The following is a 25,736-nucleotide window of genomic DNA, read 5'->3' as shown; positions in this document are numbered from 1 at the left end:
TTCAAAGGAGCACAACAGCACCCAAGAACATTGATTTGAGTTTTAACCAGCCATCAACATTCTGTATATCGGCCTGCTGGTCTTATATACTACACTGTATGAACTTTAGATCACCCCATGGTGACTCATTTGAGACATGTATGAGGCATTAGCATGCCAAGCAGGGGAATGTAGGGAGTAATGGCCTATGTCCTCATCCCCATGTGGTGAATAGATACTCCAAGCCATACTCTGGAGAGTTTATTACAAACACATAAAGCAGTTTTAATGGCCACCCTGAGCCTCTCCTCAGACAAGCATTGTGTGTATGGTACATCTACCAGGCTTCGAAGAGTGGGGGACGGGGGAAGAGGCTGGGCTGCAAGCAGGGCGTTGGAAGAGAGAAGAGGAGAGTTAGAGAATTTCATTACCTTCATTTTTATCCCCAGTGTAGAGCCCTATTGAATTTTTTCCAAATGGCAACTTTTATAGTCACTTTTTGTCTGCTGGCCGGGTTTGTTTTTGCTCCAGAGTGCTTATTTGATGTAATAATAGTGCTACAAACAGCCATTCATCACAGAGAGAGCGGGAGAGAGGGAGAAATAAAGCCATTTGATAACGTGGGTTGAGGGGGGTAGTAAAGGGTGGAATATAGATGTGCAGGTCTTCCTGTTAGGGAGGCTAGAGACTATGACATGAGGAAGATCTAAATTGCATACTTCCTGTTTCTTCTCTCTCCTCATCTCCTTCTGAAAACCCATTGGAGGAGAAGGTCAGAGGGGCGGGACCTCTGCCTTTCTCATCCAATGGGTTTAGAGATGGAGATGAGGAGAGAGGATCTAAGGAGCATGCAATTGAGATCTTCCCATTGCCTTGAACATCTCTTATCTTGGCCTTGCCCCTTCACACTGATTGACATAAACCTTTGATAAAATGTTCAATCTACTATCATCAGTGGCTATTTTGACCCATCGGGAGTTTGGTTTAGTCCTGATGTGTTTTTATTAACCTGTGGGTTCAGCAGACCTGGTATCTATTAGTTTCATTAAATAGTACGAGGGAGGTAATGGGAATTGCCATGGAGTGAAGAGCAGATGCCAGGAGATGGGGGGGTTACTTCCTCTCTACCACCCAGAGCCAGTCACACTCCTCTGGGCTGACTGAGTGATGAAAGGAGCTGTTACACCACATGCCTTACAGACCCCAAACTAACAAACTTAATTGTCTGGGGCGAGCCTTTCCAGTAAAATAAAGCTCTGTATAAGATCAGTTTTGCTTGAACTATAGACATTTGAGTAGTGTGAAAAGGGTAACTGACAGCTTATCTGAGATCTGGGAGACGGAAGGATGACACGAGGGAGAAAGAATGGTGCTAAGAACAAACTGTACAAACCAACATTTGTGAAATATAAGTGGAGTACTTTCTCCTATGAGTCAACGACAGGAGAGATAGTTACATGTTCCTCTCCTGTCTTCCACCCAGAGGGAGAGGACACTCTGTGTCATGTACCTTGTTAATCCAGAGTGGCGCAGCGGTCTAGGGCACTGCATCTCAAGTGCTCAAGGCGTCACTACAGACCCTGGTTCGAATTCAGGCTGTATCACAAGTGGCCGTGATTGAGAGTCTCGTAGGACTGAGCACAATTGGCCCAGCATCGTCTGGGTTAGGGTTTGGCCAGGGTAGGCCGTCATTGTAAATAAGGACTTGTTCTTAACTGACTTAATAAATAAAAGGACAGAGCTCTGTCTAGCTATGCTCTCCAGAGCAGAACGCCACTGAAGTCAGGGGGGGCCGGCAGGTAACCTAGTGGTTAGAGCATTGGGCCAGTAACCAAAAGATTGCTTGTTCGAATCCCGGAGCTGACAAGGTAAATATCTGTCCTTCTGCCCCTGAACAAGGCAGTTAATCAAATGTTCCTAGGCCTTCATTGTAAATAAGATTGTGTTCTTAACTGACTTGCCAAGTTAAATAAAGGGGGGGAGTCAGTGATTATGGCTTTGAGTGTGGAGATGGATCAACTGAAGTTGAAGATCCCTGGTATCTGTGATGCATGCCATTTGGTGAGATGCAGATCCAGTGTTTAGCGTGAGACTGAGGAGACCCTGTCTATCCTTGATATTGAGTGTTTGCCTGATAAAGTCATGCTTGGATATGTTAGTTATCCCGTGAGTGTCAAGGTTATGGTCATGTTGCAGCAGTGTGTGGGAGGGACATTCTGAGGTGTGGGAAGTGTGCAGGAGGACATGGGACAAAGGAAAGTGTAGTTTCAGAGGGAAAAGTAGGGTGTTGCAATGTTGAGTCTATGTTGCTGGGGATCATGTGCGAGTGAAACAGGTTGAGGTTCCAAGGGTTTGAGCAGTGCAGAAAGTGACATATGCTGAGGCAGTGAGGAAAGTAGAGGATGAGGGGCAAAGGGTAAGGGATTATGAGAGAATACCAGTAAGTAGTAGGGCATGAATGAGTGTCCTGAAACAGTTTCTGTTTTAGCAAGGTTGGTTTCTTGGCGTTCATAGCTATGGTAATTAACTGTACAGCACAGATGAAAAGGAACGGACGACGCAGAAGATAAAGAAGTAGCAACAGCAGAAAAGTGATTGGGAGTGAAAGATTTTACTGTAGAATAGGTACAGGAGATATTGAAAGAAGGAGTCCTGTCCTCCCAAGCTAGTGGCCAGGAGTAGGACCTGTTAGAGAACAGTAGTGGGATAGGGGGGTGTTTTGATTTTATTGGTGCAGGGTTACTGGGTGGTGCAAATTGTATTTTTCCAGTTCACATTTCCATATTTTTTTGTTTGTTGTTGTCACAAATATGGAATTCACATTCCGAACTGTGAGAAAGGCTGCAATACTGAAAAAACCGTCTCATCTGGCGGAAATTCACACGAAGAAGATCTGCGTTCTCGGGTCGTTACTAGTTACCACAGCCACAAATTAGTAAACCCCGCCCATTTCTACAATTTATCTTGAACCTAACCTTAACTACACTTATAACATTATGCCTAACCCTAAACTTATTTCTTTAGAGTTAATTGTTTAGATCTAGACAATTTTGACTAGATTTTGGCAAGCCGACTGAAGAAAGGTTAACTTCCGGATGTGCGGCATCGGAAACGCTTCACGAGAGAAAGGCGGACCCCTCCTCCACTGTCCTTTCTTTGAAACTTTATTTTTTAACAATTGCCTGCACTCTAGACGTACAAGGTGTTCAATTCTTTTAAATTATTTAATTCATGTAACACTGCAAATGTTATAGACGTCTTTCCCTTTACTACTGAGAGATCTATCAAGCATTGCTTGCCTAGAGAGAAGTTTGACAGCTGCCTTTTTCAACAGGGAAGCCGCAGTGAACTGTTGAACACAAGAAAATGGGGGATAAAGAATTGATGTGGGCCTTGAAAAATGGAGACCTGGACGAGGTTAAGACCTTAATGAAGGTACGATATACTGTAGATGACCTACTCGCAAATCAGCCTGCTAAGTGTGCTATCTAGCGAACAATAGCTTGCTATGTTTTGTCTGTATAGCTAGCAAACGTCGTTAGCTAGCTATGGCGTTGCAAGGTTAGCTAGGTAGCTAACTTTCATAGCTAGCTTAGCATGCAAACATTAGCTAACTATCCGTTCACTCAACTATCACAAACTTATTGTAGTTAGCTAGATTGAAGGTTTGCTTTTACAAACGTTTGTAACAATCGCTAGCTATATTGGGTAGATTGGATAGGTAGCGCTAGCCAAGTAATTTACCATACTATATAGATAAATGGCTAGCTAGCTACGTTGCATCCCCACTGCAACAACTTGTCATCTGATTCAATCGGTGTGTCTGTTTGCTATTGCCTAATGAATTACAATTTTTGCAGACGTGTGTGTATATATATATATATATTGTCAAGTACCTAGCTAACGTAAACTACTTATTTAGCTAGATAGTTGGCTCCTGCTTGAGAATCAGTTATGCTTGGTTTTAGCCAGATCCGCTTGTCCGTGTTGTGACAGCTAGTGGGAAGTAGTGTGAAGTGGGCGGGTGTCAAAGAGCTTTGTTGCAAGGCAGATCTATCTAAATGGCTGGCTTGCTAACTTCATGGTGTTGAAAACATTAAGTAAGCCTAATCGTACTACGTGTCTGCTTTGAATGAAAATGTTCAGGGAAACTGTTCAAATTATTATTATCATTCAGCCTCCATACTGAGGCTCACTAATTTTCAGGCCACACCTATACAATTTTTACAGCACTGACACATTAGCTATTGGTCTGTAAACTGGTCATCTTTAGCCACTAACTTATTTTGGTCCAATTCTAGACATGAAATAGGCTCTGAAACTTCAATGAATCATATTTGAATTACACTTCAATGGTGGCAGTCGTTTTGTAGGCGTCTCCTTGAAATAGATTGGCTGTGTGCCTAGGGTTGTTGTTCCATTGGAAGGTGAACCTTCACCCCAGTCTGAGGTCCTGAGCGCTCTGGAGCAGGTTTTCATCATCAAGGATCTCTCTGTACTTTCCTCTGAACTTTCCTGACCAGTCTCCCATTCCCTGCCTCTGAAAAACATCACCACAACATGATGTTGCCACCACCATGGTTCACCGTCGGGATGGTGCCAGGCTTCCTCCAGACGCAACGCTTGGCATTCAGACCAAAGGGTACAATGTTGGTTTCATCAGACCAGAGAATCTTGTTTCTGAGGGTCCTTTAGGGCTGCCATGGGCCTTGTAAAAACATGGCTTTTGTCTGACCACTACCATAAAGCCCTGATTGGTGAAGTGCTGCAGAGATGGTTGACATTCTGGAAGGTTCTCCCATTTCCACAGAGGAACTCTGGAGCTCTGAGTGACCATCGGGTTCTTGGTCACCTCCCTGACCAAGGCCCTTCTCCCCCGATTGTTCAGTTTGGTTGGGCAGTCAGCTCTAGGAAGAGTCTAGGTGGTTCCAAACTTCTTCCATTTCAAGAATGATGGAAGCCACTCTCTGAATACATGTGTAAATAAGGTATTCATATTTTGTATTTTAATACAGTTGCAAAAATCACTAGCCCTATTTTTGCTTTGTCATTATGGGGTATTGAGTAATTTAATTCATTTTAGAATAATGCCTGAACGTAACAAAATGTGGAAAAGGGGTGAGGGTTTGACTACTTTTTTCAAATGCACAGTACATAAGGTGTCTAATCATTGTATCTTTCTGTAAAGTAATACTGAAACATGCCTTGTGGTTTCAGGTTTAGCCAGTATGGTGTAGGTTGAACACCTTTAAAATAACTGTGGTTCAACTTGTTGAAAGCCTAACCACACTGATGAATCGGTAGGCCTGTAGTGTTCTATTTATGCATTTGGTTTAGACCATAGGCTAGGAGCTAGACAATCAGACCTCTATTCTTTATAGCTAATCAACTGATACATACACTTAGGTTGGAGTCATTAAAACTCATTTTTCAGCCACTCCACAAATTTCTTGTTAACAAACTATAGTTTTGGCAAGTCGATTTGTACATCTACTTTTTGCAACAATTGTTTACAGACCGATTAATTCACTGTATCACAATTCCAGTGGGTCTACATGGTTTACATGCACTAAGTTGACTGAGCCTTTTAAACAGCTTGGACATTTTCAGAAAATGATGTCATGGCTTTAGAAACTTCTGATAGGCTATTTGACGTCAATTGGAGAAGTACCTGTGGATGTATTTCAAGGCCTACCTTCAAACTCAGTGCCTCTTTGCTTAACATCATGGGAAAATCAAAAGAAATCAGCCAAGACCTCAGGAGAAAAAAAATTGTAGACTTCCACAAGTCTGGTTTATCCTTGGGATCAATTTCCAAGCCCCTGAAGGTACCACGTTCATCTGTAAAAACAATGGTATGCAAGTATAAACACCATGGGACCACACAGCTGTCATACCGCTCAGGAAGGAGACGTGTTCTTTCTCCTAGAGATGAACGTACTTTGGTGCAAATCAATCCCAGAACAACAACAAAGGACCTTGTGGAGTTACTGGAGGAAACCGGTACAAAAGTATCTATATCTGCATTAAAACGAGTCCTATATTGACTGCAAGGAAGAAGCCACTGCAAGGAAGAAGCCACTGCTCCAAAACCGCCATAAAAAAAAGACTACGGTTTGTAACTGTACATGGGGACAAAGATCGTGTTCTGGGGGTGCTTTGCTGCAGGAGGGACTGGTGCACTTCACAAAACAGATGGCAGGAAAATTATGTGGCTATATTGAAGCAACATCTCAAGACATCAGTCAGGGTGTTAAAGCTTGGTTGCAAATGGTTCTTCCAAATGGACATTGATCTCAAGCATACTTCCAAAGTTGTGGCAAAATGGCTTAAGGACAACAAAGTCAAGGTATTTGAGTGGTCGTTACAAAGCCCTGACCTCAATCCTATAGAAAATTTGTGGGCAGAACTGAAAAGGCGTGTGCGAGCAAGGAGGCCTACAAAACCTGGCTCAACACAAGCCTGACTCGACACAAACACAAGCTCTGTTGGGAGGAATGGGCCAACATTCACCCAACTTATTGTGGGAAGCTTGTGGAAGGCTACCCAATACGTTTTGCACAAGTTAAACAATTAAGGCAATGCTACCAAATACAAGTTGAGTATATGTAATCTTCTGAACAACTGGGAATGCGATGAAAGAAATAAAAACTGAAATAATTCTCTCTCCTATTATTCTGACATTTCACAGTGGTGATCTGAACTAACCTAAGACAGGTAATTCTTACTAGTATTAAATGTCAGGAATGGTGGAAAAACAATTTAAATGTATTTGGCTAAGGTGTATGTAAACTTCCGACTTCAACTGTAGGTCTAACTTCTGTGAAATAGCCTAGCCCTGAACATTTCTGGTCAGTATTTAGGCTCTGCTTTCCTTTTCAGCTTTTGGTAATTGAGTCTAATCAATGTCAGAGGTATGGCTATTTCATCAGTCTTTACTGATTTTGGCAAGCAAGAACATTAATAAAGCACTCATATTGATCTCAAAGGCTGTGTTTACACAGGCAACCCAATTCTGATCTTTTGCCACTAATTAGTGCTAAGGCCAATCATGTAAATCCAGCCCAATCATCTCAGATTAAAATTAAGTTGCAGTAGGATGCAAATGTTTCATATGGTCCATTCAATTGCAGGGATGGGTTTTTCCGCCCGTTGCCAAAGATTTTTCAAAAGCAGGCAGCTCCTAGACACTTCATACTGTACATATTAGACTGTGATCCACTGTGGTTTCCCTTATCCCTCAACCCTAATGAAACCATTTAAATTAGGCCCGTGTCACCCAGCTCCTGGAGGTAATATTTGAAAACTATTAGAACTGGGATGAGATTCCATCATGCCTAATGGATTCACTTGGATTGGTTGTAAAATGGAGTGGAATCCATTTCCCACTGTTTTCCTTGACCTTCAGGCGAATTGTGATACAGGGGAGCATGCCAGAGGCAGACTGTGGGTGATTGGTGCATATAGCCTGTGGGTGATTGGTGCATATAGCCAGTCATACAGCTAGTGACGAGATCAGTTTGCCTACACACATCACTGTTGGGGAAAGCAGTTATGTTTGTCATATGTATTCATAAACTCAGCAAAAAAAGAAACATCCCTTATCTTTCAAAGATAATCAGTAAAAAAAAAAATCTAAAACATCTTCATTGTAAAGGGTTTGAACACTGTTTCCCATGCTTGTTCAATGAACCATAAACAATTAATGAACATGCACCTGTGGAACGGTCTTTAGGACACTAACAGCTTCGACTGTAGGCAATTAAGGTCACAGTTATGAAAACTTAGGACACTAAAGAGGCCTTTCCACTGACTCTGGAAAAACACAAAGATGCCCAGGGTCCCTGCTCATCTGTGTGAACGTGCCTTAGGCATGCTGCAAGGAGGCATGAGGACTACAGATGTGGTCAGGGCAATCAATTGCAATGTCCGTACTGAGAGACGCCTGAGACAGCGCTACAGGGAGACCGGATGGACAGCTGATCGTCCTCTCCAGTGGCAGACCACGTGTAACAACACCTGCACAGGATCGGTACATCTGAACATCACACCTGCGGGACAGGTACAGGATGGCAACAACAACTGCCCGAGTTACACCAGGTACGCACAATCCCTCCATCAGTGCTCAGACTGTCCGCAATAGGCTGAGAGAGGCTGGTCTGAGGGCTTGTAGGCCTTTTGTAAGGCAGGTCCTTACCAGACATCACCGGCAACAACGTTGCCTATGGGCACAAACCCACCGTCGCTGAACCAGACAGGACTGGCAAAAAGTGCTCTTCACTGATGAGTCGCGGTTTTGTCTCACAAGGGGTCATGGTCAGATTTACGTTTATCGTCGACGGGATGAGCATTACACCGAGGCCTGTACTCTGGGGTGAGATCGATGTGGAGGGTCCGTCTTGTTCTGGGGCGGTGTGTCACAGCATCATTGGACTGAGCTTGTCATTGCAGGCAATCTCAATGCTGTGCATTACAGGGAAGACATCCTTCTCCCTAATGTGCTACCCTTCCCGCAGGCTCATCCTGACATGACCCTCCAGCATGACAATGCCATACTGCTCGTTCTGTGCTTGATTTCCTGCAAGACAGGAATGTCAGTGTTCTGCCAAGGCCAGCAAAGAGCCCAGATCTCAATCCCATTGAGCACATCTGGGACCTGTTGGATCGGAGGGTGAGGGCTAGGGCTGGCAAATCTAGTGCAGTCCATGATGAGATGCACTGCAGTACTTAATGCAGCTGATGGCCACACCAGATACTGACTTGATTTTGACCCCCCTTTGTTCAGGGACACATTATTCCATTTCTGTTAGTCACATGCCCGTGGAACATGTTCAGTTTGTCTGTTTAATCTTATGTTCATACACGTATTTGCTTAAAATAAACGCAGTCGACAGTGAGGACGTTTTTATTTTTTTGCTGAGTTTATTTGAACTGCAGGAAGGGCAAATAGCGTCTGCAGCTGCTGTCTCAGTTTATCCAATAGGAACCTTTATAACCAGGCTACATTAGCCTTACTCATGAGAGAGTAGAGAGGAACGTGTAAACTCTGATTACAACACATGGATCGACCATAGGCTACATTTACCTGAGCTATGGAGACCTATCAAGCTTCAGAAATCCAATGAATTGCAGCAACGACATCCATTGGATCACTGTGCTATCTTGCCTAAGCTTTTGAGAGCAGGTGAGTGGTGCGAGCATTATCCAAAGCCTGTCTGTAACCTCTTCTGAGCCAGATTATCACGCCCGGCCGGCACAGCTAAAGACTAGCCCAGACCCTGGCCCTTCCCCTGATGGCCTCGTTGCCTTCGGGCTGATCCGTGGTAATGGAATTATGCGGAGACTCAAACAAAAACCATGATTTCAAAGTTTGACAAACCATACAACTCTATGCACAAGGACTTGCCTACTCTTAACAATTTCCACTGAAAATTTTACAAAAACACATTTTACAGAAACTATGCATAAACAAAGTTTGGTAACTTAGGGACATTACTGTAATTCTGTTACCAGACTTTGCATCAAGTTTTTTTTGTTAGTGTACATTTAATTTACTGTGGAAATTGTTTGAAGTAGCCATTGTGCATAGAGCTGTATGATTTTGTTAAACTTTGAAATCAATGGTTTTAGTTTGGCATACATTTTAAAGTGAAAAATCAGAGTCTGCTGGAGGTCAACACAGAGACGAAGGATAGCCATGCACTCAACCCCAGCTCCAGTGTCTCTCCATCACACTCTTGCTTCCTGTAAAAAGATATCTCTCTGTCACGCAAGCTCAGAGTAGGTAGTGTTTCATGTTCATGGGCACACCGTAGGTCCTCGCTAACATATAGGTGACTTATAGATCTGCTGTCTGGGAATCCATTTCTGTCCTTTTGCTATGCAGGTACTATAGAAAGTCATTCAAAGCTAACATGGGTTGGTTTTATGCAGCGTAGCAGGATGCTTATCAGGTGAATACATTCCAGTCTTCTTTCCTCAGGCCACATCGCCAGCTAATGAGAAAGGTGCTATGACATGGCACTGACAACGCTGCCCGGTCTGAGTGACCGGTCTCTGTGATGAGTGTTGTCTCTTCAGGACGACCCACCGCTCCACACAATGGACTGTGGCTACAGAGCCTGTCTTTCCTCTCGCCTGCAGGCTTGACAGTTTGAGGCCTCGCAATACCACAGCAGGGAGACTCTGGGAGGAGGCGTCTTGTATGGTGTTATTGTGTGACGGTCTCTGTGTGTTTTGAACTGAGGGGTGTTTCTGGCACAAGAAGGGATGTCCATTGTATTAAACACTTACTGTACGGACATGCACACAGTTATGTTCCTTTTTCAGCAAGCGGGTGACCAAGTCTTGATACAGGAGGGGAAGTTGTGTCGGTGATGATGGTGTCTTAACCGTGTTTTTTTTATTTTTAGGATGAGGATGTGAACAGGACCCTGGAGGGTGGCAGGAAGCCCCTGCACTATGCTGCTGACTGTGGCCAGGCTGAGATGCTGGAGTACCTCCTCTCCAAGGGAGCAGATGTCAACGTAAGAGCTGCTAGTGGGAATACTGCTATCAATATAGGCCTACTGCTGTTATACACTTATTAGAATACTGCTGTCAATATAGGCCTACTGCTGTTATATACTTATTAGAATACTGCTGTCGATATAGGGCTACTGCTGTTATACACTTATTAGAATACTGCTGTCAATATAGGCCTACTGCTGTTATATACTTATTAGAATACTGCTGTCGATATAGGTCCTACTGCTGTAATATTAGTATTTAACAGCAGCATTCTAATATCAGTCCCTTTTCATTTTATTAGTACTGATATGGAAGAAGGCTGTGGTGGTGGGCCTCTGTCACCGATCTGCTTACGTTAGAGATCATTTATTACTGATGAGCAAGGAGGAAGGAATGATGCCTTGTCCCATTCTGTGTTTGCATTAATTTGCTTATTGAATGGTACCAGAGAACAAGTCCCTTGTTCTGTATCCACTCCTACAATGCTTCCACTATAGTCAACCACATTCTGTAGTAACGACAGAGGGCAGGTAGCCTAGTGGTTAGAGCGTTGGGCCAGTAACTGAAAGGTTGCTAGATCGAATCCCTGAGCTGACAAGGTAAAAATCTGTCGTTCTGCCCCTGAGGCAGTTAATAACCCACTGTTCCTAGGCCGTCATTGAAAATAAGAATTTGTTCTTAACCGACTTGCCTAGTTAAATAAATAAAAACCGATGCAGACTGACATGACTTAACTACTGTAGACTCTGCTAGTGTTGTTCAGACCTGTAGAGAGTGGTTAAGATCTATGTTTGGACCAATGGGATTCCTCTTTTTATAAGGGACTTGTCATTCTAATGAAGCCATCTCCCCCATCAATTCCCTCAGAGCAGCAAAGACTAACTGACCACATAGTCTGTCAGAAAGCTCCCCTGAGCCTCAACCGATTACCACACTGCAGTGGAGGGAATCTATCTGCTTTTACAATGGGATTGAGTAGAGTGATGGTTGTGGCATTTACAAGTTAGGGAAGGGGACCTTATTGTATTGTACAGTTCTGCGCTAGTATCTTTCTAGGTAGCCTTGGCGTGCAACTATTCTTAATATCATTAGAAATACTTAACCTTATTCGAAGCTGTACTTTGGTCTCAATCCCCTCAGGCCCTCAATAATGCAACAAAATGAACGTGCTTATGGGTGTCACTGACCCAAGATGTTATAGTTAGTTTCACACAGACACGGGTTGACCGTTCAGGCGACACTTGCTGGAACTGGAAGTTCTGGATTTGAAGGGCTTGTTAACTAGGCCCAACTCTCACTGCACACAGTCTGTAGACCCATGTCCTCTCCCAACCTCCCTTATCTGCCTCATGGTCTGATCAACACACTTGTCATTCCCTCCAACATCTTACAGTCTGGCTGTTACACTATTTTGCTTCCTCTAGTCTTTTATCACTAACACCCCCCACAACATACACACACACACACACACGCAGAATGTGTAACTCTGTCTCTCTTCCCCAGTCCCTTCAGATAAGGGGCCCCAGCCAGGGCTCCTGAAACAGGGGAGATAAATAGTGGCAGTGGGTTTCCTTTATTATTCATTGATGTGATAAGGAGAGAAATAAAAGCACTCCCTCAGAGTTATTTCCTCTGATAACGAGAGTTGGAGGCAGGGACGACTGGTCTGCTGATTTATGGCGCCTGTCCACGCACGAACCTGCCCACTCTCTTTTTCTCACACTTTCTTTGGTCTCCCACAGGCCCCAGACAAACATGGTATCACTCCGCTGCTCTCTGCCACGTACGAGGGTCACCTGACCTGTGTCAAGATCCTGCTAGAAAAGGTAACGCCGCACACACATGCACAGAGCTGTCTTTACCCTCGTCAGAGCCATTTCTGTGTTGGAAGTTGTGTGTAATGTGTAACTGCTGATGAGAGGAACTCCTGTATGACAAAGGACTACAATGAAGGCTGAATTTGACTGTGTGGTCCTGCCTGCCCAAACCTTCTGTTCTGTGTGGAAGGAGCTGGAATGTTCCCAGACCTCATCACACAGCACTGCTGCTGTTTGTTCCTATCCCACTAGCTAGCTCCACACACACACACCTCTCGCTCAGCTCTGGAACACTGAGATGATGATGATGATGATGATGATGATGATGATCCAGTGGCTGAATGTGACACCTCTGTAGTTAGGAGGAGTGGTGGTGCGGTGCCAACACTTCTCCTGGACACCAAGGAGCTGCTTTTACAGTCCTGTAATGCAGCCATTTTGGATTCATACAATCAGATGATGTGATCTTTGTCGAATTATTAAAAACATCTTGCGCATAGTACCCAGTAACTACTATCACAGTGCAGTTGTAGAGCAGTGATTCTCAGACCCTGTTTGTTTGATGCAGAACTGTGTACATACAGGACATGATTTGAGCACTGCCTTGTGGAGGAGTCAGTCACTCACTTTGTGGTGTTACTTTTCATTCAGCTCACGTTTTCCCAGCTGCTATCATGGCGTGCCGACTCTGAGGTACCTGTGGTGCAGCCACATCGAAATTACAGATGTCTCTGTTCTCTAATAGTAAGCCCTGTGGAGGCTTATATCACTTTCCCCTCTTTCTCTCTCCCCTCTTTCTCTCTCCCCCTCTTTCTCTCTCCCCCCTCTCCCTGCCTCCATCTGAAAACGTGCCAAACTGCTGTGAAATGGATGCAACCCCCCCCCCCCCTCACTCATAGCTGCATAGCACAAAGGGTAGACGCACAATATGGACATTTCGTTACCTCGTGAATGTGCCTTTATGTCAGTACAATTTCAAATTGCTTTCATAAAACGTGTGTGTGTGTTACATACACACACACACACACACACACACATCAAATTTATTTATATAGCCCTTCGTACATCAGTTGATATTTCAAAGTGCTGTACAGAAACCCAGCCTAAAACCCCAAACAGCAAGCAATGCAGGTGTAGAAGCACGGTGGCTAGGAAAAACTCTCTAGAAAGGCCAGAACCTAGGAAGAAACCTAGAGAGGAACCAGGCTATGAGGGGTGGCCAGTCCTCTCCTGGATGTGACGGGTGGAGATTATAACAGAACATGGCCAAGATGTTCAAATGTTCATAAATGACCAGCATGGTCAAATAATAGTAATCACAGTGAACAGATCAGGGTTCCATAGCTGCAGACAGAACAGTTGAAACTGGAGCAGCAGCACGGCCAGGTGGACTGGGGACAACAAGGAGTCATTAGGTCCTCCAAGAGAAAGAGAGCGTACTTAAATTCACACAGGACACCGGATAAGACAGGAGAAATATTCCAGATATAACAGACTGACCCTAGCCCCCCGACACACAAACTACTGCAGCATAAATACTGGAGGCTGAGACAGGAGGGGTCAGGAGACACTGTGGCCACATCCGATGATACCCCCGGACAGGGCCAAACGGGCAGGATATAACCCCACCCACTTTGCCAAGCACAGCCCCCACACCACTAGAGGGATATCTTTAACCACCAACTTACCATCCTGAGACGAGGCTGAGTATAGCCCACAAAGATCTCTGCCACGGCACAACCCAAGGGGGTGGCACCAACCCAGACAGGAAGACCACGTCAGTGACTTAACCCACTCCAGTGACGCACCTCTCCTAGGGACGTGGAAGATGGAAGAACACCAGTAAGCCAGTGACTCAGCCCCTGTAATAGGGTTAGAGGCAGAGAATCCCAGATACATACGTGTGTGTGTGTATATGTATATATTTTATTTATTTATTTACACACACACACACGTATGCCTCAGCATTTGTACGTGGATGGATTGAGTTTGTGTGTTTGACTGTGACAGTGGAAACCAACAGGCTACATGAGGCAGGGTACACGAAAGCACCGTGCCACGCTTCTCCGGGAGTTGCATAGGCGGTCCTCACTCACCGATTGAGCCAGCGCCACAACGGTTAAGGGACCACCAAAACACGCTGCCACTTACCTGTGTCCAACCTCCAAGTGGCGCCCCTCTTTGCATCCTACGGTCATGACCCTCCACGTAAATCGCCCGGCACCAACATTACTGGGAGTGGACACCTCTTATGGAGAGCACACAGTTACGATGCATGAAGAGACAGAGAGAGAGATATATAGATATATATATAGATTGAAACAGATCACCTCGTAGGGAGGGGATAGTCTGAGCGCCATGCATCAGCAATTGAAATTCCTTCAGGCAAATATGAGAATGTGTCATTTGTCATCAGGCGAAGACAGGCCCGGGTCGCCACCAGCCAAGGGCTCATCATCAGGGGTTAGGCCCGAAGCGGAGTGCAAGGAGAGATGAGTCGCCGCTTCACACCACAGCAGCCTGATGGCTCCTTTCAGCCAGAAGCAGCAGGACTGGAGCTCTGAAGCACTTTCTCTCTGGCCCTCTTTACCCACGCTGTTATTACAAGTGCAACAGCAAGCCAGTGCTTGGATGTCTACTCATTGATTCATGTCTGCTCATTTATTCAGCTTTAAGAAACATTCAGAGGAATCTGATACTGCATCGGTAGTCCACTACTACCAGGATGTATGATTCATGATAACTCAAGTATTCACTCTGGACAAAATGCTTGATAGTCTTGGACGTGTGCCCCTGAGCTGACCTCTGACTGCCCCCAGGTGGATTCCTGCATTATCGAAGGCCTGTTAACCCTGTGTCTGACCCTAACCAGCCGGCAGGCTGGGGGAAGGAGAGTTGCTAACTTGACTACAGGCCAGAGAGACGGCTACTGAACAACATGAGGCTTATTAATTATGAATCAACACTGAGAAGACCTCCCTAAACAACTTCCACTGGTTTTAAAATAGATTTTTATTAACCCATCGACCCCCTCACCTCGCCTTTGTCGGACAAATCTAATATTCTTTTATACCGCTTTATTGCTAAGTATACATACATTGTACATACACTGTACTTGTATATAAAGCAGTCAAAAATACATTACTAAGCATAAGCTCTTCAATCCCAACCCTCAGCCACTCTCAGCCCATCCCACCATTCACCATAGACCACACTCTTTACAGTGGACTGTTGACTTTGGCCCTTGGGTCAGGAGTATGATATTATTCAGGCTAGCCTTTTCCAGTCTCCTAGCTGCATTAGACCTGGGGTGTATTCAGTGACGTGAAACTTTTCAGATGGAATAAGGAACCGTGTCAGCTCTACTCATTCTCTGGCAATCATCTGTTCTACGTCATACCTTTTCTATCTACAGAGGAATGTTCTGTAACGTTACATCCTCCTGATCAGGCCCCAGTCTATACTGCTCGGCAAGCCAGGGAAAGTGATTGTCCATGGGCACCGCAGAGTGAAGAATGTGTCGTGATGGATTTATCACTTGGATAAAGGGTGGGCTGGGTAACAGGAAATGAGTTAGTAGGATTGTGTAGACTACCATTTCCTCCCTGTCTAAATGTAGCCTTCTGCACACCACTATGGGCATGTTACTAGCTATAAGTGGGGAGGACTGGGGGGAGTAAGACGTGCTCGTACTGTGTCGTGGATGCTATTAAGCTTCTCTCAGGACCATGTTTAGTCCCAAAAGCTAACCAACCAAGATACTTTTTTATGTGCTCTGCATTAGATGCCAGAAGTGGATTGTTGTGGACCACTGTGTGTGTGTTTATATTTATTAGTACTACCGTTTCAGTCTTATAGTGGTTCCCGTGTAGCTCAGTTGGTAGAGCATGGTGCTTGTGGGTTCAATTCCCACGGGGGACCTCTGAAAATGTATGCACTCACTACTGGAAGTAGCTCTGGATAAGAGCGCCTGTTAAATGTAAATGTTACAGTACAGCATCCCCTTCACCCTCACTGTTGTCTTACAGTACAGCATCCCCCTTCACCCTCACTGTTGTCTTACAGTACAGCATCCCCTTCACCCTCACTGTTGTCTTACAGTACAGCATCCCCCTTACAGTACAGCATCCCCCTTACAGTACAGCATCCCCTTCACCCTCACTGTTGTCTTACAGTACAGCATCCCCTTCACCCTCACTGTTGTCTTCACCATCTCACTGTTGTCTTACAGTACAGCATCCCCCTCACCCTCACTGTTGTCTTACAGTACAGCATCCCCTTCACCCTCACTGTTGTCTTACAGTACAGCATCCCCTTCACCCTCACTGTTGTCTTACAGTACAGCATCCCCCTCACCCTCACTGTTGTCTTACAGTACAGCATCCCCCTCACCCTCACTGTTGTCTTACAGTACAGCATTTCCCTCACCCTCACTGCTGTCTTACAGTACAACATCACCCTCCTTGTCCTGTTTCAGTCATCTGCACCCTGCTTGTGTTTTGGTCAAACAGCCGTCCTATCTTCTTTGGGCACAGTGCAGCCAACAGTCTGTTTCTCCATCCCCATACAGATCTCTCCTTTCATCTTCACCCTCGTTCAAGGCCATGTCAAATATGCGCTGTGAACGGCCCCTAGCCGCTTGACTGGAGTGGGCGGGTTGATGGACTCCTGTAAGCATCACATTTTATAACCAATCCTGAGGGGAGGAGGTCTGAGGGCCTGAATATGCATGGGCAGTCTGTCATTTCCATTCAATGGCATAATGAAGACTTAATGGACACCTCGGCCGAGTGGCAGACTTACCTAAACCACTATTACTACTTACTGCATGTTACACACACTGTGGTGTTTGGCTCTGTCACTCCAGGATGCTGCGCTCTTTATTTGACTGGGTCATTCTTATTCATTAGGGCTAGCATACATCTCGCTTAGTTCAGGCTGTATCACGTCCGGCTGTGATTGGGAGTCCCATAGTGCGGCTCACAATAGACCCAGCGTCGTCCGGGGTCGGCCGTCATTTGTACATTAGAATTTGTCAACTGACTTGCCTAGTTAAAGGTTAAATAAAAAAACTTGTTGCAGCCTCAATCTCTTCCTGGGTGGATGTTTGGACCGTCAGTGTTTACTGTCAGTATTCCCATTTTAGACTCGCTCATTATTCTAAGTGGAGACCGGTGGATGTCCATGGTAGATAAGATGACAACTGTAGACTTGAGGGATGGGGAGGAGGAGGCTCTCCCCCCTCTTAGTAGAGCCCAGGGAGAGTGAGAAGCCGTGTCGGTGTAAGACAATACGAGTTGGTCTTCACTGGACAATCCAGCTCGCTAGCTCCAGTTAAATAATGAGTCAGGGAATGCTCATTAGAGGGTGCTGGAAGGCTCCTGTATGTAGGTAGCAGCCTTCTCCCAGGTTGTGTTGATTAGGAGTCTTGTTGAGGTGAGCGTCAGGGGGTGAAGTGGTGCTGTTGTGTAAATGAGGCCTGTGGAGTACTGCTACGTCTGGGCCCTCCGTCCTCCTCCGCCGGTGCTAGCTAATGACTTCCCCTGAGCTAGAGAGCCTCCGCCTCCTCTTCCTCCTTGTTCTCTTTGCCGTCAGCTCACTGGAGCTGAGAACATGATGACCATGGAGAACACCAGGCTTGGTCACATGATGCCTCACGAACACACCATCCAACTACAGGTGTTGAGGTTTTGCTCGTTCTCTCTCACTACGTATCTGCAGATTGATGGTTTGTTTAACCATGTTACATTTCTTTAGTGATAGTTTCATAACAGGACCAATGTTGACCGATTTTATGATTTTTTAATGCCAATACCGATCATTGGAGGAACAAAAAAAGCCAATACCGATTAATCGTCCCTTTTAAAAAAATAAAAAAAAATAAATTGTAATAATGACAATTACAACAGTACTGAATGAACACTTATTTTACCTTAATATAATACATCAATAAAATCAATTTAGCCTCAAATAAATAATGAAACATGTTCAATTTGGTTTAAATAATGCAAAAACAAAGTGTTGGAGAAGAAAGTAAAAGTGCAATATGTGCCATGTAAGAAAGTTTAAATTCTTGCTCAGAACATGAGAACATATGAAAGCTGGTGGTTCCTTTTAACATGAGTCTTCAATATTCCCAGGTAAGAAGTTTTAGGTTGTAGTTATTATAGGAATTATAGAACTATTTCCCTCTATACAATTTGTATTTCATGTACCTTTGACTATTGGATGTTCTTATAGGCACTTTAGTATTGCCAGTGTAACAGTATAGCTTCCGTCCCTCTCCTCGCTCCTACCTGGGCTCGAACCAGGAACACATCAACAACAGCCACCCTCGAAGCAGCGTTACCCATGCAGAGCAAGGGGAACAACTACTCCAAGTCTCAGAGCGAGTGACATTTTGAAAGGCTGTTAGCGCACACCCCGCTAACTAGCTAGCCATTTCACATCGGTTACACCAGCCTAATCTCGGGAGTTGATAGGCTTGAAGTCATAAACAGTGTAATGCTTGAAGCATTGCGAAGAGCTGCTGGCAACACGCACGAAAGTGCTGTTTGAATGAATGCTTACGAGCCTGCTGGTGCCTACCACTGCTCAAATCATAGAATTAATTATAACATAACAGACAGAAATACAAGTCTTAGTTTCCGTATTCGACCATATTAATGACCTATCATCTCACACAAAACATTTTATTTTTTCAGGGAAATACGGAACCGTTCCGTATTTTATCTAACGGGTGGCATCCATTAGTCTAAATATCCCTGTTACATTGCACAACCTTCAATGTTATGTCATAATTACGTAAAATTCTGGCAAATTAGGCGGCCCAAACTGTTGCATATACACTGACTGCGTGCATTGAACGCAAGAAAAGTGACACAATTTCACCTGGTTAATATTGCCTGCTAACCTGGATTTCATTTAGCTAAATATGCAGGTTTAAAAATATATACTTCTGTGTATTGATTTTAAGGCATTGATGTTTATGGTTAGGTACAATTGTGCTTTTTTTCTCGCAAATGTGCTGTTAAATCACCCCAGTTTGGCGAAGTTGGCTGTCTTTACTAGGAAGAAATAGTCTTCACACACTTTGCAACAAGCCAGGTGGCCCAAACTGCTGCATATACCCTGACTCTGTTGCAAGAGAAGTGACACAATTTTCCTAGTTAAAAGAAATTCATGATTGGTTGTTTTTTTATAAGATAAGTTTAATGCTAGCTAGCAACTTACCTTGGCTTCTTACTGCATTCGCGTAACAGGCGGGCTCCTCGTGAGACAGGTGGTTAGTGTGTTGGACTAGTTAACCGTAAGGTTGCAAGATTGAATCCCCGAGATGACAAGGTAAAAATCTGTCATTCTGCCCCTGAACAAGGCAGTTAACCCACCGTTCTTAGGCCGTCATTGAAAATAAGAATGTGTTCTTAAGTGATTTGCCTAGTTAAATAAAGGTGTAAAAAAATAAAAAATCTGGGTCCAAAAATACAGATTTCCGATTGTTATGAAAACTTGAAATCGGCCCTAATTAATCGGCCATTCCGATTAATCGGTCGACCTCGAGTTGAAACCCATACAATCTCACTCAGCCAGGTCATCATTGAAAATAAAACTTAAACTGTGTTGCAAGATGCAAATAAACTCTTAAATATAGCCCCCCCCCCAATTTAGAGATTCCTATTGAAGAGGGTATCCATCAGTCCTGTTTAATCTCTGTAGCCCGTGCCCGCTCCGATGCCCCTTTTGGCAGCACACGCACTCAAACACAACCTCTCTCTCACGAACACACAATTACCCTCTTTCGCTGACACACATGCATATATACAGTTGAAGTTTAAATATATTTGGCTAAGGTGTATGTAAACTTAGTTTTTCACAATTCTTGACATTTAATCCTAGTAAAAATTCCCTGTCTTAGGTCAGTTAGGATCACCACTTTATTTTAAGAATGTGAAATGTCAGAATTGTAGTGGAGAGAATGATTTATTTCAGCTTTTAATTATTTCATCACATTCCCTGTGGGTCAGAAGTTTACATGCACTCAATTAGTATATGGTAGCATTGCCTTAACATTGGTCAAACGCTTTGGGGAGCCTCCCACAAGCTTGCCACAATAAGTTGGGTGAATTTTGGCCCATTCCACCTGACAGAGCTGGTATAACTGAGTCAGGGTTGCAGGCCTCCTTGCTCACACACACTTTTTCAGTTCTGCCCACAAATTTGCTATAGGAATGAGGTTGAGGCTTTGTGATGGCCATTCCAATACCTTGACTTTGTTGCCCTTAAGCCATTTCACCACAACTTTGGAAGTATGCTTTGGGTCATTATCCATTTGGAAGACCCATTTGCAACCAAACTTTAACTTCCTGACTGATGTCTTGTGAATATATTGAAGCAACATTTCATCATTTTCCTCCCTCATGATGCCATTTGTTTTCTGAAGTGCACCAGTCCCTCCTGCAGCAATGCACCCCCACAACATGATGCTGTCACCCCCGTGCCTCACTGTTGGGATGGTGTTCCTTCGGTTTGCAAGCCTCCCATTTTTCCTCCAAACAGAATGATGGTCATTATGGCCAAACAGTTCTATTTTTGTTTCATTGGACCAGAGGACATTTTTCCAAAAATTACAATCTTTGTCCCCATGTGCAGTTCCAAACCGTAGTCTGGCTTTATGGGGGTTTTGGAGCAGTCGCTTCTTCCTTGCTGAGCGCCCTTTCAGGATATATCGCTATCGGACTCGTTTTACTGTGGATATAGATAATTTTGTACCTGTGTCCTCCAACATCTTCAAGGTCCTTTGCTGTTGTTCTGGGATTGATTTGCACTTTTCGCATCAAAGTACATTCATCTCTAGGAGACAGAACATGTCTCCTTCCTGAGTGGTATGACGGCTGTGTTTTCCCATGGTATTTATACTTGCGTACTATTGTTTGTACAGATGAACGTGGTACCTTCAGGCATTTTGAATTTGCTCCCAAGGATGAACCAGACTTGTGGAGGTCTTCAGGTCTTGGCAGGTTTTTTTTGTTTTTTCCTATGATGTCAAGCAAAGAGGCACTGAGTTTGAAGGTAGGCCTTGAAATACATCCACAGGTACACCTCCAATTGACTCAAATGATGTCAATTAGCCTATCAGAAGCTTCTATAGCCATGACATTATTTTCTGGAATTTCCCAACCTGTTTAAAGGCATAGTCAACATACTCAAACTTCTGACCCACTGGAATTGTGATCTTGAAATAATCTGTCTCAACACACACCATTTTTCCAACAATTGTTTCTCACATAGATGTCCGAACCGACTTGCCAAAACTATAAATTGTTAATAAGAAATTTGTGGATTGGTTGAAAATTAGTTTTATTGACTCCAACCTATGTGTATGTAAACTTCTGACTTTAACCGTGTATCTATATATCTCACACGCAATTGAGTGGAAAAGCCTGACCCACTGAGTGCCAGACAGAAAGTGTGTGTTCTCGGCCCAGGCTCCGTAAGCCCCCGCTAAGAGGCTAAAGTTTGCCATTAAAGTTGTTGGTCTGGTAATGCTCGACCACTCGTCAGTTTTATCCCCCTTTGTCTGTTATTTACAGCCCTTGCTGCATTCCCTTCACTGTCTTGTTCTGAAATGTGTGTGAAACATTGGGTTAGAGTGAATCTGCCAGAGCAGGGCACTCCACAGCTTTGCTCATCTTGAACCTATAATGTTTGGGATGCTAGGTGATTAGTTAATCAGTGATTCTGTGCAGTGCTTTGCCGGTCCTTTTGAATGCACTTGGGGAGGGTGAGAGACAAGACATCGTCAGAGTGGGTTGAGGGGGACAGGCAGTTTGGCCCACACTCTCACAGAGCATTACTGATTTTATTTTTTGTTTATTTTACTAGGTTAAGAACAAATTCTTAATTTCAATGACGGCCTAGGAACAGTGGGTTAACTGCCTGTTCAGGGGCAGAATGACAGATTTGTATCTTGTCAGCTCGGGGGTTTGAACTTGCAACCTTCCGGTTACTCGTCCAATGCTCTAACCACTAGGCTACCCTGAACCTGTGGCCTTCGGTAGAGGGCTAGATGGGGGGGGGTGTAGGGTGAACACTGATTCTAACCTTGGCCTGTAGTTAATTTTGAGAGAGTGGGTTCACACTGAGGTTGAGGCCTTGATGCTCCACTCAGGTCATAATGTCTCCCTGTCATGTCTCTCTCTTCCCCCAGGGAGCCGACAAGGAGCGGAAAGGACCGGACGGCCAGAGCGCCTTCGAAGCCGCCGAGACCGACGCCATCAAGGCTCTCCTCAAGTGAGACGGGAGCCTAGAAGGGACGGACGGATGCAGCAGTGGTCCCCCAGACAGACAAGATGGACACACCCCTTCCCCCGACCTCTGTCTTTAGCACTGCTTTGTCTGTTTGTGTTTTTGGGATTTCCCTTTTTGTTTTATTTTTTTAAGTTGTAGGGATTTTCTCTTGCATCTTCAGTAGCCATTGACTGGATGGACTTGTCAATCATGTCTCCCTTAGGGACCAAACACTGAGGGGAAAAGCACCCAGACTTGGACCTTCCCTGAACACACAAGGATGCAATGTAAAAATTAATAGAGCTTAGTGCTTAAATATGATCGCTCTCAAGTCCTGTGTGCACTCCTTTCACAAAGATGTTGGCAGAAAAAATAAAGACGTTCAATTTTGTTGCCTGTTTTCAATATTCTAAGATCACTTGGTTATATTCATCTTCCAAACATCAGTTGTGCTAGATGGAGAACGGTTGTAAAGATATTCCATTAGCCCAGTAAGATGGCCGCCTCTTTCCCCTGGCTGTGTGCTGTTGCTCTTCTCTGTAGACCTGCCTGGCTAACTGTCCAGCGCTTCAACTAGGGGGTTTTGTACTGTATGAGGGTAGGTCCTGTTTAGGCAGCTAATAATATTGGTTACCCACTATGTAACCCTCTACTGATAATATATCACACTAAACATTATTGACCAAGGTTACTCAAACTTATAATAATAGCGTAAATACCCCCTTGACCAATCACCATGTTGGCATGACAAAATGTATGTAACAACTTTTTTTTATCTGTTAGTTATTAAAACATTGTGTAGTGATGGCATTATGTCAACATTGACCATTATGCAATTTAGAATTGCATAATATTTTTCCCTTTGAGTGAGTTTTGAACAGGTTCTGGTCTGCAATCCTTTGTTGCCGCTGTCTGTTTTCTATTAGATGAATGGGTGGGTTTAGGGTTCAAACTGTGGATTGGGGAAATGATCGTCCTCTCGCTCTCTGGGTTTGATTTAACCTGCCGGCTCTGCTGCATTTCAGAACTTCCTCTGCTTCTACTGCTACGCTCTCCAAAATGGCTGCCTTCCTCTTTTGGTTGCTTTCAAATAATTACAATGCAATGAAAACAAAATATAAAACGCTTTCTCTCTGGCATCGTTGTGAGGAAAAGGCTGTAAAAACTGAAATAAAAAATCTTAAAATTATTCTCTTTGTGTGGTAATCTATTGATTTTTGTTTTCTGACTGAAAAGTTGACAATACCAGCAGTCTTTCAAATAGAAAAACACTCATTGACTCTGCTCTTAGAACGGACACTTCTGAGCGGTGAACACACTTAACTGTAATCTATATTAGTTCCTTTGTATACACGTCTCGGCGCACACTTACTTGCAAGACTGTGATCCATACTAGATGCCCTCCATCTTAATGACTTGAGTATTGCTTGTCTTTGTCAAACTGTCAGCAGCAAAGCCCTCCTCCAGCTGTGTCTGAGCCTGGAGCGCAGTGTGTTGTCCTGAATGAATAACAAGCAGCAGCTATTGATTCCTCATTATACTGTCTGGGCTCTCTGAGTGGTGAGATTGTCTCTGGCAGGGAAAAAATGACTTGCTCATATTGTTCTCTGAATGCTGCCTCTTTTAGAGTGCCCTCGGTCCCAGGTAAACTAGCCAACTCTCCCTGTGCATAATATCCTCCTCTGCTTAGTTGATGACTAACACCTAGCCAGTTGCCTCCCATTGGGTAAAGGGCCAATGGAACACTGTATCCAAGGTCTGTTGCTCTCTCCGGGCTATAGGATGATGTTTAATTTCTTTGACATCTTGGCATTTGATTTCCCGTTCGTTGGTGTCTTTTTGTTCATATCCTTTGGCTTCTCAATATAAATCAGGCCGTGTTTATGAGCTTGACCTGAACGAAGTCTCCCTTTTCAACTCACATAGGCCTGTGTCTTTTAGGAGGTGAATGAGGAATCTTAATGGTATGGGGGAGTATGGCCATTGAATTGCTTCCCTGACGCTTGTAGACATGGGTCACCTACCAGGCACATTGCTCTGTACAGAGGAGGACTGAGAGCATGACCTCAGTCTGAAACATACAACACAACAATGTGCTGTGACGGCAGGGCCCAGGTCTTTTTCATATTCCACTAAATGACGCTCTTGAAACTCCCCATCCCGGATCCGGGATCGTGAATAAAGCCTCAGGCTCATTAGCATAACGCAACGTTAACGATTTCTGAAAATCGCAAATAAAATGAAAATAATGCGCCTACTCTCAAGCTTAGCCTTTTCTTAACAACAGTGTCATCTCAGATTTTCTAAATATGCTTTTAAACCATAGCAATTCACTAATTTGTGTAAGAGTATGCTAAGCTAGCTTAGCATTTTGAGTAGCATTTAGCACGCAACATTTTCACAAAAACCAGATAACCAAATAAATAAAATCATTTACCTTTGAAGAGCTTCGGATGTTTTCAATGAGGAGACTCTCAGTTACATAGCAAATGTCCAGTTTTTCCTGAAAGCATCTTTGTGTAGGAGAAATCGCTCCGTTTTGTACATCACATTTGGCTACCGAAACGAACCGAAAATTCAGTCACCAACAACGTCAAACTTTTTCCAAATTAACTCCATAATATCAACCGAAACATGGCAAACGTTGTTTGGAATCAATCCTCAAGGTGTTTTTTCACATATCTCTTCATTGATATATCGTTCGTGGAAGCATGCTTTCTTCTCTGAATTCCATGGAAAAATACTTGCAGCTGAGTTTTGCGCACCAATTTCGGCGCAGGACACCGGGCGGACACCTGGTAAATGTGGTCTCTTATGGTCAATCTTCCAATGATATGCCTACAAATACGTCACAATGCTGCAGACACCTTGGGGAAGTGACAGAAAGGGCAGACTCATTCCTCTCGCATTCACAGCCATATAAGGAGACAATGGAAAACTGAGCCTCAAAAATCCTGCTCATTTCCTGGATGCCGTCTCATCTTGGTTTTGCCTGTAGCTCACGTTCTAGGGCACGCACAGAGAATATCTTTGCAGTTCTGGACACGTCAGAGTGTTTTCTTTCCAAAGCTACCAATTATATGCATAGTCGAGCATCTTTTTGTGACAAAATATTGCGCTTAAAACGGGCACGTCTTTTTATCC

The 25,736-nt window shown here is 44.1% G+C and overlaps 1 protein-coding gene across 1 annotated transcript; it reads left to right on the top strand.

Annotated features, from left to right (window-relative positions):
• The first annotated feature begins 2,978 nt into the window (after window positions 1–2,978).
• LOC135515018 (myotrophin) lies at window positions 2,979–23,781 on the top strand. Its single transcript, XM_064938810.1, has 5 exons — window positions 2,979–3,181; window positions 3,314–3,414; window positions 10,392–10,505; window positions 12,231–12,314; window positions 22,513–23,781. Exons 2-5 carry the CDS (start codon window positions 3,346–3,348, stop codon window positions 22,597–22,599), a joined length of 354 nt encoding a protein of 117 aa, XP_064794882.1. The 5' UTR covers window positions 2,979–3,181; window positions 3,314–3,345; the 3' UTR covers window positions 22,600–23,781.
• The last annotated feature ends 1,955 nt before the right edge of the window (window positions 23,782–25,736 follow it).

This window comes from Oncorhynchus masou, chromosome 26 (genome assembly GCF_036934945.1).
Source record: "Oncorhynchus masou masou isolate Uvic2021 chromosome 26, UVic_Omas_1.1, whole genome shotgun sequence".
Taxonomy (NCBI): Eukaryota; Metazoa; Chordata; class Actinopteri; order Salmoniformes; family Salmonidae; genus Oncorhynchus; species Oncorhynchus masou.
Note: the sequence above shows the minus strand (reverse complement) of the source record. Positions and strands in the feature narration are given on the sequence as shown.